At 43.1% G+C, this 16,095-nt stretch overlaps 2 protein-coding genes across 2 annotated transcripts; both read right to left on the bottom strand.

The window, feature by feature from the left end:
• Positions 1-289: 289 nt before the first annotated feature.
• Positions 290-5,133, bottom strand: LOC129863848 (collagen alpha-2(V) chain-like). The gene is made up of 5 exons (XM_055936179.1): positions 4,972-5,133; positions 4,514-4,623; positions 3,724-3,804; positions 3,348-3,530; positions 290-3,138 (listed from the first exon to the last, which is right to left on the bottom strand). The coding sequence occupies exons 1-5, from the start codon at positions 5,129-5,131 to the stop codon at positions 2,986-2,988; spliced, it is 687 nt and encodes a 228-aa protein (XP_055792154.1). The 5' UTR covers positions 5,132-5,133; the 3' UTR covers positions 290-2,985.
• Positions 5,134-5,166: 33 nt separating this feature from the next.
• Positions 5,167-15,959, bottom strand: LOC129863255 (collagen alpha-1(I) chain-like). The gene is made up of 33 exons (XM_055935159.1): positions 15,951-15,959; positions 15,541-15,594; positions 15,248-15,301; positions 15,006-15,059; positions 14,801-14,854; positions 14,605-14,658; positions 14,427-14,471; positions 13,047-13,091; positions 12,767-12,874; positions 12,413-12,466; positions 12,122-12,175; positions 11,983-12,036; positions 11,778-11,885; positions 11,546-11,599; positions 11,011-11,118; positions 10,785-10,838; positions 10,315-10,368; positions 10,107-10,160; positions 9,944-9,997; positions 9,736-9,843; positions 9,479-9,532; positions 9,246-9,299; positions 8,935-8,988; positions 8,702-8,755; positions 8,432-8,485; positions 8,241-8,294; positions 7,977-8,030; positions 7,835-7,888; positions 6,821-6,874; positions 6,550-6,603; positions 5,941-5,958; positions 5,626-5,679; positions 5,167-5,307 (listed from the first exon to the last, which is right to left on the bottom strand). Exons 1-33 carry the CDS (start codon positions 15,957-15,959, stop codon positions 5,167-5,169), a joined length of 1,986 nt encoding a protein of 661 aa, XP_055791134.1.
• Between the last annotated feature and the right edge of the window lie 136 nt (positions 15,960-16,095).

Genomic DNA, 16,095 nt, shown 5'->3' with positions numbered 1-16,095 from the left:
TCATATTTCCTGTTGCTGCAGGATTATTTTCCTTCTGTAGCAACCTGGTTCAAATTAAGATTCTACATCTCTATGGCAACTGAAACATTGTTTACATTGTGGGAGGCAACATGTCTGCCCAGGGAGACTAAGCACTTGGTTCCATAATAAACTGCTTTACTACAAGAAACCTTTTCTTTTCAAGAAACCTATAGACTTTCGGGCTATAGTTGATCAAATTTGAAACAAAGCAAAGTACAGAATACTGATATGTGATTTTTATTTTATTCATTTTTATTTTATTCAGCTGATACATTTCTTTGAATGAGCTGCTGCATTATACACAGGTATAAAAATGTCCAGCATATCATTTCAAGACAGTAATAACAAAATCTCAAATGATGAGGATTTGTACAAAACAAGAACTAAAAAGCACCAATGATCAGTCTCAGCCAGCTAAGGCAATCATGTTCAATGTTGATGTTAGGCTACTAATTGCATGTGTTTAGGGTTGGATGAACCCCTATACATTGTTTACAAAAATACCAACAGCTGTAGGAGCCTAAGAAATGTCATTACCTATCAGTGATCCAAGTGTGTACAGTGAAAAATAGAATATTTAGCTGATAAAGAATAAGCCCTACAGTATACTAGAAAGGACACTGTTGTCTTCTTGTACTCCACATAGTGATGTCCACCCTTCTATGAAACATTTCTATCTGCCATGCTTGGAATGTTCTTCCTGGAGTTTGGTATGGGAGGTGGCTACTGATTGGAAGTTGAGTACTTATTAGACAGAACATTATACATAGTCCTTAATGCAAGCTACTGCATGCAAAGATACTGTATGTTCCCTGAGACCTTCCTGAATTCCCTGTTCGTTGGTTGGCCATTACACATACACTACATGACCAAAAGTATATGGACACCTGTTCGTCGAACATCTCATTCCAACATCATGAGCATTAATGTGGTGTTGGTCCCCCCTTTGCTGCTAACAGCCTTTACACTAGATGTTGGAACATTGCTGCGGGGACGTGCTTCCATTCAGCCACAATAACATTAGTGAGGTCGGGTACTGATGTTAGGCGATTAGGCCTGGCTCACAGTTGGCGTTCTAATTCATCCCAAATGTGTTCGATGGGGTTTAGGTCAGGGCTATGTGCAGGCCAGTCAAGTTCTTCCACACCAATCTCGACAAACCATTTCTGTATGGACCTCGCATTGCGCACGGGGGCATTGTCATGCTGAAACAGAAAAGTGCCTCTCCAAAACTGTTGCCACAAAGTTGGAAGCACAGAATCGTCTAGAATGTCATTGTATGCTGTAGCGTTAAGATTTCCCTTCACTGGAACAAGGGGCCTAGCCCAAACCATAACAATCAGACCCAGGCAATTATTTTTCCTCCACCAAACTTTACAGTTGGCAATATGCATTGGGGCAGGTAGCGTTTTCCTGGCATCCGCCAAACCTATCAGCAACAGGTGTGGTTGAAATCCACTCATTTTAAGGGGTGTCCACATACTTTTGTCTATATAGTGTACATATGTAGGATCTTAATTTGAGCAAGTTAGCTACAGGAGGAAAATAATCCTGCAGCAACATGAAATGTGAATTGTTATGTGGATTATAATTAATGGACATTAATACACTATAGGTTTGCAAATTTTCAGCAACAAAAGAGTGTTCAAATTAAGATCCTACATCTGTAGAGACAGACGACTACAACAGTGAATTGCTTTATGATGTAAAATATGATGGATTTTTTTTTAAATGCACTGCTCTCAATGGCCCATATCACAAAGAGTCTGAGTAGGAGTGCTGATCTAGGATCAGGTCTCCTGGTCCATATAATTATGATTAAAAGGCAAAACTGATCTGAGATCAGCACTCATAGTCTGAAACACTTTGTGAACACAGGCCAATAATGAACCCCCACCTCTTGAGCAATCCTGGCATTGCTGAGCAGCTGCAGGGACAGGGTATGCTGCTTCTTCACTTAGGCTAATTGATTGAATGAAATGATGACTTGGAAAGCAATTGCTCAGTGCTAAAGTGCTTGGGCGGGAGAGCCAGCAGTCCAACATAATGCCTCTTTATTAGAACACCTGAAATAGATCTATAGCACTTCAATTGAGTTATGTTTTGAATGCACGTAATATACATCACGTAGTGTGCACAGCAGCTTCAGTGCCATGTTGAATATCAAGACTGCACCTGAGACTGTACCACAAGAATGTTTTTTTACAAATAAAAAATAGGCCAGTAACTGTACAAATGTCAAGGATGGCTGAAATATTATTTTTTGTTGCTTCCATCACTCCTAACAGGGAGGGAATCAGTTAATTGCAAGAGATCCGGGTTTTAGAACAGGTTGGTCATTATCTAATCTAAAGAAACAAGTTCAACAACGCAAAAGCGAGTTCCTTGGCTCCTGAAGTACAAGCAGTGGTTTGTCAGTGAGCACCTTTGGGAAGGTCAGGGATGACCTATAGGACAACGTGAGCTGTGTCCAAATGGAACACATTGTTGAGAGGTTGAATCCACTGCATCGGATACAAAACAGACCATTAGGGCATAGGACTGTTCATATACAAAATAGGTTGTTGGCTATTATGGAAAGCTTTACAGCATAATAAACTGTTGCTGTGAAAAATAATGGAAAAAGATTCAAAATAACCATTTTATATAGAAATCAAAACATTATATTATATATTCATTACATAATAAACGTCTCTGTAAACGAAAACACAATTGTCCGAAAGAACTTTGGAAATTGATGCATGCTCAAAGAGAAATTTATGTGGAGACAGTCAATTAGAGAATTGATTGATCTCCACCAAAAATATCAAATGGAAAGAGGAGTGATCACAAAATGCCAGAGGGATTGATTCCCTTTGTCTTCTTGTTCTCTAGCTGTCTTAGGGTCCTGAACACAGTCTCTTATCCTCCCTCGGTGAGTCCAAGGGGGTGGGAAATGAGCCTATAGGCCCCAGGTCTCCCTCTCTAGCTGAAACACACGGGCCCGATGGTGAAGCCAAACTCGCGTGTGACATTTCCGCCCCCGAACACAGCCACATCTCTCACAGGAAGCAGGTTGAGGTCCTCAAATTCAAACACAGACTCCCGCGGCTCCAGCGAGTCCACCTCTTCTCCCGGCTGCCACAGCACAAAGACAGAAAAACAATTACGCAGTTGGCCAATAATATACATCAGCGATCATGAAAAAAAAAAAAATATTTTTCAATCCTATTTCTCCTACTTGATCTTTTGTGACATCCCATTGTCACTCTTAGCAAGGAGTGCATAACTCTAAAGTATTTGTAAGTGAAATACTTAGTCAAATGAAAAAGAAATAAAAAACTTACAATGCAGTCGTTAAGAGCTCCTAAGTAACTCTGTCTCCTTGTGTCTGTCAGGAACTTGACCTCTCTGTCTGTGTGGCCCAGTCTGTGTCCCGGGTGGCAGATGTAGGTGATCTTCTGCAAGGCTCTCCAACTCTGCAACCTCAGGAAACGCATCTGGACCACATTGGCCCCTGGATAATAGAACTGCCAGTGGTGGCAGAAAGGCAGACATTATGCTTTAGAACTCAGCTATGAGAGACTGTGAGACATCAGTACAAATATAATACACTCAATTGATGCAGTTACTATTGAATTAGCTTTCCGTTACTATAAATGGAATAGTTGACACTAGAGAAAGAGAGTATATTTCAGAGGAGAAGTAGAGAGAACAGACAACCTGAAATCCTTGTTCCTGCTTGCTGAGCCATTGGAATGAGCTGTCTGTCTCTGAATCCATAAGCCAGGCCTTCGTGGGCATCTTTATGTAGAAACCAATATTATTATGTACTATCAGTATGGTATTAAGTATGAATATGATTATGAATTATGAGTATGGTATTAAAATATGATTATGTATTATGAGTATGTTATTACGTATGAATATGATTATGCATTAGGAGTATGGCATTAAATATGATTATGTATTATGAGTATGTTATTACGTATGCATATGATTATGTATTATGAGTATGTTATTACGTATGAATATGATTATGCATTATGAGTATGGTATTAAAATATGATTAAATATTATGAGTATGGTATTACGTATGAACAGGATTATGTCTTATGAGTATGGTATTAAGTATGAATAGGATTATGTATTATGTGTATGGTATTAAGTATAAATATGATTGTGGATATTAGCTTGCAGGACCTGCTCAATTGTCAGATACACACTGGTCGATGGCATGAATTCTAAAAAGTTTACACTGATATCTGGAGGCATATTTAAAAATGTGTATGTTGACAGTCTCTGTTCTTGATATTAGCATTTAGCTCAAAGGCAAAAAAAACAAACAAATAAATTGGATTCCCGTTAAAAATTGATTTATTCTCTGCTTGTCCAGACAGCATCTCATTATTCTGTAGCCATTTGTTGCAGGATTATTCCCACTGTTGGTTTGATAGAGAGGTGTGAGGGTGAGAGGTGAGATGTGTGGGATACTGATGATGTTATTGTCTACCTGGGCGTCTCTGGGGTGAAGGCAGGTGTGTGCGGCTGTGCCAGAGAAGTTGCAGTAGGCCAGGAGAGCATCAGCAGGGCTGCCCTGGTTAGGATCAATGTAATACATCCCTGTACAGACAAACAGCAACCATCATCTCAGTGTATCCTCATCCTGACCTGTAACATTCAGGTATATTCACTAGTCGCCATACGCTATGATGTGCAACGACACTCCTAAAGAGCTATGAGATCTTCCTCTGTGAACAAGCCATACAATGGATAACATTGTCTTTCTCTACCATGCTTCTAATTTGCTTTGACAACTTGGGAGCCATGGGATTAGGATGCTGTGGCCACTCTAATGAGTATGGGAGCCATGGGATTAGGATGCTGTGGCCACTCTAATGAGTATTTTCAAGCAGCACCAAGGGCTTTGGCTCATAGATATACAATACAGGTATAGATAGGGTTTCTGACCACTAGTGTAATCAGGGTGGCAGAGCCACAGCTCCAGGCAGGTGGTGGCAGGGTGCTCCTTGCTGCCGTCAGGTGGGTCCAGCAGCAGCCTCAGGTCCTGGTGCAGAGAGTCCAGCAGGGTCTGGATCAGGGGGTAGTTGGGCTTGTCTGACAGGTACATCAGGTCCTACAATGGTGATGAGAATGATATGATCATTATGGAGTTATTCCTTTCACCACTTCATCTAGTGGCTTTTGGGACACAGTCCTACTTGCCGAAGATGAATGACTTGCCTTGAGTTGAGTGAGGGTCATATTCACTGAAGGACCTGGAAGTCCTGGGAGTCCAGGTGCCCCCTGAAACAAACGCAACAAAAAAAGAGTGGGACTAGGGTTGTAAAATTCCAGTAACTTTCTCAAAATCCTCAGGTTTTCCAGAAATCCCAGTTGGAATATTCCTCAAATCAGGTGGGAATAAGCAGGAAATCCGGGAATCCTCCAACAAGTATTTCTAGAAAATCTGGGAATTTTCGGGAACATAATCAGAATTGTGTTACCCTAAGTGGGAGGTTACTGTGTGATGGATGCAATCTTTTTTTGTTGTCTCTGTGGTCAATCTTCAGCATTTGACGAAATGTACTATTGACCATTGCATATGAAATCAGTGTCACTTACCGGCAGGCCCCTCTTACCAGGTTGCCCAGGATATCCCTCAAATCCTTTCAAACCCTATGGACATACAGGCCATATAGTGAGACGAGAGTGGATTTCTACCATTCCATACTTACTACGCCACATTCAAATGTAGTTAGATAAGGAAATGCACACTGTAGTACTATCCCACTACTTTCCCCTCTGTGTTTTCCATTGTGATGACATATGTGATTGTGAAGGTTTGCTTTTACTGTGAGAAAAAGCTAACACGCAGCTCTACATGGGGTTTGGTTTTGAAATGTTGAGAAAACAAGAAACCCATTTGTTATATCATACCTTTTCTCCAAACAAACCCTACAGATCGAGAGAAGAAAAAGGAGATGAGTTTGACTCTCAGGTCGGAAGCACACCGCTCTGCACTAACAGCTGTTGCAACCTTGCGATGCCTTGACTCACTGCATTATGATCACATTAGCTACAGCTTCAATGCTTTTAAGAGCCGAGGCAATGGCGAGTTGAACAGAGTAATAATCTACAGCTAAACTCAGAGAGAACGGCAGAATGGCAGGACAGTCTGGTGATAACAAAGAAATTAACTTATATAAGACAGTCTGCAATTTAAAAGGAATTCTAGACATTATCATAATCATCATAATAACTCACTTTTAGGCATTCACAGAGTCTTCGTCTTGATGGTTAATAGACATGGGGGTTGTCAAGCTATGTGGCTGAATGATGGACTTAGTGTTCTAGCGCTCGTTTGTCCTTGCAAAAGAACTATGATTTTACATTCCCTGTGCACCCAAATGGAACATAGATTCCATATATAGTGCACAACTTTTGACCAGGGTCCGTAGTGCACTACTTAAGTAATAGGGAGCCATTTGGGAGGATTGAAAGGGCTTGGGAAGATATTTCTGAGATGATCCAGGAAGGGTTACTTACAGGTAGTCCTGGCATCCCAGGTGTTCCTCTTGGCCCAGAAGGTCCAATATTCCCCTGGTGGGAAATAATAGATCATGAAACGTTGATAAACAGTTATCAATGAATCTTTTCAGAAAGAAAAAGAAAGCAAAAAAAACTTGGATAGATCACTATTGGTTCAATGAGCCTCATGGCTTTTGGTAACTGTCACTAATGGCTATGGTGCTATCATTGAGAGTTCTTGCTATAGATGGTTTAAAAGGAAGAGTGTGTTGAGATAATGTTGTTTCACCTGATCTCCCTTAGGACCTGTCTGTCCTGGCACCCCAACAGGACCCTGACTACCCTGTAAAACATACAGTTAGCCAGTCTGTTTGTCACGGCCCATCTCCTACTTACAGCATAGTATTTTAGGCAACGTCCTATTTCTGGAATGTTGCCAAACCTGTCTGTATGTCATTTTTCTATGGTGTTAAAACTGACACCAAGGCTTGTTTGTAGTGTCTCAGAGTAGGAGTGTTGACCTAGGATACGTTTTACATTCTAGATTGAAGTTGATGGTGTTCCTTACGTCCTTCTTTGTCAATCATTGGTTCATTGGTGAAATTAGCATTATTACAATATCTTTAATTAAAATCATTTTCAAATGCAATGCATTTTCAAATGCAATTGCAGACAGAAGTTGACAAACAGGAACATAGCACGCATGTTTCTGAGTAAGTCCTGCATCCAACAAAAGGTCTCCAGTGGTTTCATTAAACCCTAAGTCGCGCCCTGGTGATGTCACTGCCTACGTCATCATCCTCTACTCCTGGGACCAGAACCATGCCTACAAAGCTGTATAAACAGGGCCTTTATTGTTAGCTAAACACTTAGCAGTAAATGTCCCCTCCCCCCAAAGTTGATTTATTGTGGAATGTTTGCCTAGTCTTATCTCCTTCACTCCGCTGCAGAGTTCTGTCTAAGTCACACATTTCTAAGAGGGGCCTCTTTATAATGAGGCAGAAAGAGAAAGAACTAAAATACAACTGTAGAACAATACTAAACTTCTATAATGAATATATATATTGTTAATCCCTAAAACCCTATAAATGTAAGGAGGGACGGGTCTTATAACCCCCCCCCCCCCTTCTATTAATAAAACATAAGCATAATCAATTATTCATATACATCAAACATTTGTACAGCCCCAAATCATGACCGCTAGGTGAATCCTGACAATGGACAGGTGGGGACCTGATCCTAGATCAGCACTCCTACTCTGAGACGTTTTATGAATACCAGACGTTTTTCAATCAAAACGTACCTTTAGGCCATCACCCCCTGGTGGACCGAGCGGCCCTATGTCCCCTTTCTCTCCCTGTAGGGGGGAACATATATGGTAAATAAGGCTTCACAATGCAACTCTCTCTGATTCACTAGTATCAATAATTCAATTATATTCATACCTTGCTCCCTATATCACCCTGATCCCCTCCGTCTCCTCGCAAGCCTGGGATTCCCTGAGAGAGAAAAGACGTCAGCTGTATATCAATCATCAGTCGACCTAAAGCATTATCACGTAACAATGCTTTACTCTAATGAAACAATACTGTTCACAGTGAAGTACATCAGATACTATCTCTGCCTGGGATTGAATGAAGAAATGGTGAAACAGAGCGTTGATGATGACAGTCGTAATTGATGAGACAGTATCAATCTGTTGGACTTACTATAGACCCTGCCCATCCTGGAGGACCAATCAATCCCACATTTCCCCTTTTCCCCTGTAGGAATGACAGGCCACAACGTTCGTGCACACCATGATATGTATAATATACAGCATGGTTAAGAGATTGGAATGTGGGTGTGTGTGTGTGTGTGCATGTGCGTGTGTGACCCTTCACATCACCCGACCTCTGACCTTTGGTCCTCTCTCTCCTCTTGTGCCCCTGATTCCAGCCTTGCCTCTTTTCCCCTGTAAATGTTTACATTGTTGGTGAACGAGGCAAGGGTAAAACACACTGACAGATCTTGGTCGTGTCCCAAATGACACCCTATTCCCTTTGTAGTGAGCTACTTTTGAGTGCATCCCTCATCTTTCATTCATGAACCTGGATAATCTATTTTCCTAAAATACAACCCCTTTTATTCACACTGTGAAATTGAATGGATTGAAGGAGGGAGCCCTTACCCTCCTTCCGATGTGACCTGTCTTTCCAGGTGATCCATCTCTGCCGTCATCTCCCTGTTGAGCAAACACAGCATCAACAAACAGGAGGATATAATCTAGCCTCTGTGTGCACAAGTGCCCCAGAGAGGTGAGCTGAATGCAGGCCAGTGCCAGACTTGAGATTGGGTTTCACAGTACAAAGAGGAGAAGGAATGAGAAAAGGATAATAGAGAGATGGAGCATCTTGATCTCACCTTCTCTCCTTTCAGTCCCTGTTGTCCCTCAGGTCCTTGGCTTCCCCTGACACCCTGCAACATTCAACACAATAGAATGACTTTAAGAAAGATCCACGATGTCAGAGAAAGCTTATCAGGTTGAAAAAATATATGTGACCTTCTGGTAGTGCTGTTAGTTTTACATACTGAAGATGACCATTTGATACTGCTTGAGGTCATCATTATCGGCTAGACAACAAACCCAGAAGGAAACCCGCTGCTGTAGGAGCCTAATGCAGTTACATCATCCATGGCATCCCTGTGCCCCACCCTTGTGTCTGTGTACTCACCAGCACCCCAACGGGACCTTCTGGCCCCTGGGCTCCCACCTCACCCTGTAGCCCCTGTGGTGGGAGAGGAGACAATAACAAACAAGGAAGAATGAAGCCAAAGCAAATAGTATGTCTTTGAGGAAAGATTTTTCTAGCCTGAGTGCCAGACATGTTTGACTTGACAATGAGCAACAGAGTTGGCAAGTGCACAAACAGATCTGGGACCAGACTAAGATGTCGCTGCTCTTTACCTCTAAACCAGGAAGTGCTGGTGGCCCTCTGATGCCTGGCAGACCGTCGAGCCCCTAGAGAGACCAATACAAAATCAAATAGCTTGAAGACTTATCTATTTCTGATTTATTGCACGGTAGAGTATATTATGAAAATTATATTTATAATAAAACCAGACATTGAAATGGGGTTAAATGGGGCACTGTCTATTTCACCTGAACTGATGTGTTGCTTTAGGGGCCTAAGGGCCAAACTGGCAGCAACACAATGTGCTCACCTGTTCTCCTGGCTCGCCTGATCCCCCTGGCTCCCCTTTTTCCCCGTCTGGCCCTGGCTCACCTTTATGGCCCAAGTCTCCCTCAGGCCCAACCTTCCCAACTGGACCCTGCAATGTACACCACACCAGCACATGGATAATGCTATTTGTAGGGGAATCACTGGGAATATGGCTGACTTGACTAGACGGTGGTCTAAAAGACACAGACCTGTGCTCTTGGCTTCCCTGGGTCACCTCTGACCCCTGAGACTCCAGCCACCCCCTGAGAATACAACAACAAGACAACATGAAATTATACCAAAAGGACAAATGCCATTAACCCTGCATACAATATCAGTACTGTAGTAATTAGGTCATGAAGCGACTGTTACCGGAGGCCCTGTTCTGCCAGGACGTCCGATGGCTCCGCCAGACCCAGACTGGCCCTAGAGAAGGAGAGAGACAGAGAAAGCAGATGGGAATTACAGGTCTGCTCTGAAGTAATTGCTTGGAATATTTGGGGTAGTGGAAGCGTTTAGCATTTCCCTGTCCTAAATTGCTCCTCCATTTGATGTGCAGGCCAGGGAATCAATTCATTACCTTCTCTCCTTCAGGTCCATCTGGCCCTGGAGGCCCCCTGGGGCCCATGATACCCTGAGAAGAAGCAGAAGAGACCAATGAATCACCGTTACCCTGACAACACTATGTCCAACCGTCTTTCCTCAATTCCTCCCATCCTATCTCCTCGCCTCCTTCTCAACCATATTGGAGGACTAGATTCAAGGTCCCTCCCTTCAGGTCTTCTTCTCCAATCGGTTTTGAGAAAGAAGCAAAAAAATAGGATGTGAGGAATCAAGGAAAGATAAATTGAGAAAGAGCCTAACAGAGCAGAGAAGTCTAATCTATTGGGAAATATATATGCTCATTGGACATGGATCAATTTGAGTTAATGTCAACAAGAAATGTAGAACTTCGAATGACATATACTGTAGTAGTATCTGGTAGTGGTCAATACTTGTCAGAGAAAAACACATACATTTCATTGACATAAATACTGCTTCCTGCCTCACCTGTAGCCCTGACAAGCCTGCAGGTCCTAGTCCTCCCATAAATCCTGGCTGACCCTGGTGGACACAGCACAGAGGTGGAGCACCAGTCATCAAATTGACAACCCAAAGCCACATCTCAAAAATCATATTGAAAATCACTTCAGTTGATTCCATTTGATGGTTTCAATGTGTGTTGAACATAAGCTAGAATGTGCAGCTCACTATGTATTGTCATCTGAGCACTCACCATAAGTCCGATGTGGGCCTTTTCTCCTTTTGGTCCCTTCTCCCCATTCTCCCCCAGCGCCCCCCATGGACCATTCCGCCCTGTTGGCCCCAGAGGCCCCACATCACCCTGCAAATAACAGCCATGTCAGTCAGACATCACCATGATGTAATTTCAACCAGATTTCAACCTGTTTGTAATGACGTTCTTTCAACCAGATTTCAACCTGTTTGTAATTACGTTCTTTCAACCAGATTTCAACCTGTTTGTAATTATGGGTAGGCCGTCATTGTAAATAATAATTTGTTCTTAACTGACTTGCCTAGTTAATTAAAGGTAAAAAAATAAAAAAATAAAAATTCAACAAATCTTCAACCTGTTTGTAATGATGTAATTGTAACCAATTTTCAACCTGTTTGTAACCACTACCCACCCCCTCTATGGCCCTGTCAATAATTTGTGTCCAATGCAATAGATATGAATAGAATAGATATGTAGTACCGTATACGTACAGCACATTCGCATTGATGCTGTGTGCCGAAAAGTCAGTGTTTACCTTCTCCCCTTTGAAACCTGGACCACCAGCATCGCCAGTAGGTCCAACATCACCCTAAAAACCAAATGAGACATCTCAAGAGTTACACTGCAGAGTATATTGTATGGTCTGGTTGTGTGTATGATGCTTGGGTAAAGGGATATGTACTACATACAGTAAGTGCACATGTGAGAATCTACAGGTGATGGTTCAGGTAGGTAGAGTATACATCAACTGACAAAGGCACGCTCACCTCTTTTCCCATTTGTCCACGAGAGCCTTGCAACCCTTTGAGCCCCTGTAGGCCTCGATCTCCAGGCTGCCCTGGAGGACCAAACTTCCCACAAGGCCCTAGGTCCCCCTAGAATACATGCGAAGTAGAAGATGAAGTATTGAGAAGTGAAAAATATATTTAAACCATGTGTTTGTAGAGGCATCATTGTGTCAGTATCACTGACCTGTTCCCCTTTCGTTCCTGGTGGCCCCTCCAACCCTGATTGGCCAGGAGTACCCTGGAAACAGGAAACGGAAGAGAACTATCACAAAACGCACCTGCCCGAAACATTAGACTTCCTATTCAAAGTGTGTTCTACCAACCTGTTCCCCATCCAGTCCAGGAGGACCAAGATCCCCATGAGGTCCCAGCATACCCTGACATGTTCCAAAAACAATGTGGTTAAACACACAGCACATCAAACATTGCTAGATCATACATATTTAGGGTTGCAGAATTCCGGCAACCTTTCCAAATCAGTAGGGAATAAGCAGGAAATCCAGAATTCTCCAACCAGGATATCTTGAAAACCGGAACATTTTGGGGAAAGTTACCGGAATTTTGCATCCCTAGACATAATATTGTCATCATGTCATTATATTTGCTGTACTTACCATTTCTCCTCTTTCCCCTGCTGGTCCTATGAGTCCACCAGCACCTGAAATTCCCTGGGAATTGGACCACATAGAGTTTAAAATGGTGGACAACACAGCATCACACTGAAACATGGCTAAAGGGCTGTGCATGGTATCCCAAACCATGCCAAATAAGCATCCGATGGGTGACGAACCGTAAGCCATCTAATAAATTACTAATACATTGATTGATTTCACCTACTGAACCCTGACAAGAAATCCATCCAACAGGCATCAATGTCCCATACGAGATTATACAGAGGTTCTAGAGGTTACAGTCCTCAGAGGTTGTTTAGAGGAGAAGAGAGCAGCGGCTGGAAAGTACCCACTCACTGAGGTTCCTGCTGGTCCGTCAGGACCTTGTGTCCCCGGAGGCCCTCTGCTTCCCCTGGGCCCCGGCTTCCCTGTCCCTCCATCTGAACCCTGCAGACCCGGGGGTCCCTGGAACACACAGGTGAGGATTGGTCTTGTTCCCATTGTATATTGTGTCTAAACCTTTGGTCTGGCCAAGCAAGACTAACTATACATTGACAGTGTATTATAGAGCATGGATCTGTAAGAACATTTGGACTGTTGATGGAGTGGTGATAAGGCCTGTTCTGCTTTAACTCACCTGTAGGCCCTCTGACCCTGTGGGTCCCAGATCCCCCAGCCGACCCTGACGAGAAAACCAAGAGAGATCATTAAGGAGGAAAAGCATGGACTACAAAATACAGCCAATGACCATCACATTGCGGATTGATTTTTCAAAGGAGATATTTGGGAAATGTAGTTCTGGTATTGGACACTTCTTTGGACACTGTGTTAACTAACCTCCAGACGAGCTTCAATGCCATACATCTTTCCTTCCGTGGCCTCCAACTGCTCTTAAATGCAAGTAAAACTAAATGCATGCTCTTCAACCGATCGCTGCCCGCACCTGCCCGCCGTCCAGCATCACTACTCTGGACGGTCCTGACTTAGAATACGTGGACAACTACGAATACCTAGGTGTCTGGCTAGACTGTAAACTCTCCTTCTAGACTCACATTAAGCATCTCCAATCCAAAATTAAATCTAGTATCGGCTTCCTATTTCGCAAAAAAGCATCCTTCACTCATGCTGCCAAACATACCCTCGTAAAACTGACCATCCTACCGATCCTCGACTTCGGCGATGTCATTTAAATAATAGCCTCCAACACTCACAGTGCCATCCGTTTTGTCACCAAAGCCCAATATACTACCCACCATTGCAACCTGTACGCTCTCGTTGGCTGGCCCTCACTTCATACTCGTCGCCAAATCCACTGGTTCCAGGTAATCTACAAGTCTTTTACAAGTCTTTGCTAGGTAAAGCCCCGCCTTATCTCAGCTCACTGGTCACCATAGCAGCACCCACCCGTAGAACGCGCTCCAGCAGGTATATCTCACTGGTCACCCCCAAAGCCAATTCCTCCTTTGGCCGCCTTTCCTTCCAGTTCTCTGCTGCCAATGATTGGAACGAACTGCAAAAATCACTGAAGCTGGAGACTCATCTCTCTCACTAGCTTTAAGCACCAGCTATTAGAGCAGCTCACAGATCACTGCACCTGTACATAGCCCATCTGTAAATAGCCCATCCAACTACCTCATCCCCATACTGTATTTATCTTGCTCCTTTACACCCCAGTATGTCTACTTGCACATTCATCTTCTGCACATCAATCACTCCAGTGTTTAATTGGTATATTGTAATTATTCCGCCACTATGGCCTATTTATTCCCTTACCTTCCTTATCCTACTTCATTTGGGCACTGTATATAGACCTTTTCTACTGTATTATTGACTGTATGTTTGTTTATTCCATGTGTAACTCTGTGTTGTTGTATGTGTCGAACTGCTTTGCTTTATCTTGGCCAGATCGCAGTTGTAAATGAGAACTTGTTCTCAACTAGCCTACCTGGTTAAATAAAGGTGAAACAAAAAAAATAAATAAAAATTGATTGACCAATGTGATTGAGGTTGATCTCACCTGAGGTCCTGGAGGTCCTCTCTCCCCAGGAGGTCCTGATAAACCCTATAAAATACAGCCCAGTCAGCACAGACTCAATACACCCAGCACCCAAACTAACGCCAGGCTCAATGAAGTTGTCTACAAGGACTTGTCACATACAGTATGTGGACTTGTCAATGACAGCACAGTTACTTACTGGAGGTCCAGGCTTCCCAGAAGGACCAGGCAGGCCTCTCACACCGGTCTCTCCCTGAGACACAAATACACAGTCAGTCGCAATAACGACTAAACATTTCAAAGGAGCTACACATAGAAACACGTGATTCTGGTGCAGGTCTGGTATGGCCGTTTGGAATAATCACTGACTACATAACTCATATGAGTGTCCTTACTCTCTCTCCCATGTGAGCTGTTGTACCACGCATTCCCACGTTACCCGGGAAACCCTGGGGGCAAGAGAGACACGGGAGTGGTAATATAAGGACGTTGCACACACACACGCACACATGCACACGCACACACGAGGACAAAACAGAGACATTCTCAGTGTGCTGATCAAACCCTTTGCCCTATACGCCCTACAGAAGCATCACTTACATACGTGCCTACTGAGCCCTGTGGTCCCTCCACACCTTCCTTCCCAGTGAAGCCCTGATGGAGAGAGACAGCGTTACACACACACACACACACACACACACACACACACACACACACACACACACACACACACACACACACACACACACACACACACACACACACACACACACACACACACGGTTCAAAGTTGTCCTATTGAGAATCACATTAATCACTTTCTTGTTAAATGTGTCACTGACCCTCTCTCCCAGAGGCCCAGGGATACCTGTCGGTCCTATCCGTCCAGGTGGGCCCTGTCAATGAGACAGTAGTCACTCACACTGCACGCTGTGTGCAGATGGCCTCAGTCCCCAACACTAACTCTGTTCATGGCTCATCATTGCAGCTAGTAATTGATTATTTAGGCATGTCTGCCAGATCATTGTGCATGTTTATGATAGTAATATCCACAATCAATGTCCTATGATTGTTGGTGGAACACAATAACTTAAAGTGTCTGATTGGAATAAACTTTGAGGCCTTCTAGACTCACCGGAGGTCCTGAGGGGCCATCTGGACCTGGCTCTCCAGCAATGCCCTGGAATCCCTTGAGCAAGGACAAGGAAGGCGAAAGAGTGATGGAAAGAGTAAGAGGAGAGAGGAGAATGAGAGAATGATGGAGAGAGGAAGAAAGAAGAGAGCTTATCGCATGGGTGTACTCGATTAGAACATTAAAATGCAAATAAAAACGAATTGGAATTGATTACATATAATACAATTAAAATGTTTGCACAATGCTGTGAGTCGATTCAGAGTTTATAAATGTTTTGCTATTCAGCTGTTTAATCTACCGCTTAATGACTTTGTAATCATGAGTTAATTGGACCAACTATATGCAGGCTATTCAGTAATTATGCCTCTGGTTATGTACAGAGGTTAACTGTACCCAATTTAATGGGCTACCTCGTCCATCTTTGTTACCAATAATACCACCTAATAATATAAACATCAACAATGGAGCAATGTCTATGTTCCTGCAAGGAACATTAAATCAAAGAACAACTTTCAGCTATCTAAATTGGAAATCTAACATTTTTATTTTGTGGTT

The sequence above is a fragment of the Salvelinus fontinalis genome, chromosome 10 (assembly GCF_029448725.1).
Source record: "Salvelinus fontinalis isolate EN_2023a chromosome 10, ASM2944872v1, whole genome shotgun sequence".
NCBI lineage: Eukaryota > Metazoa > Chordata > Actinopteri > Salmoniformes > Salmonidae > Salvelinus > Salvelinus fontinalis.
This window is presented reverse-complemented; position numbering and strand designations above follow the sequence as displayed.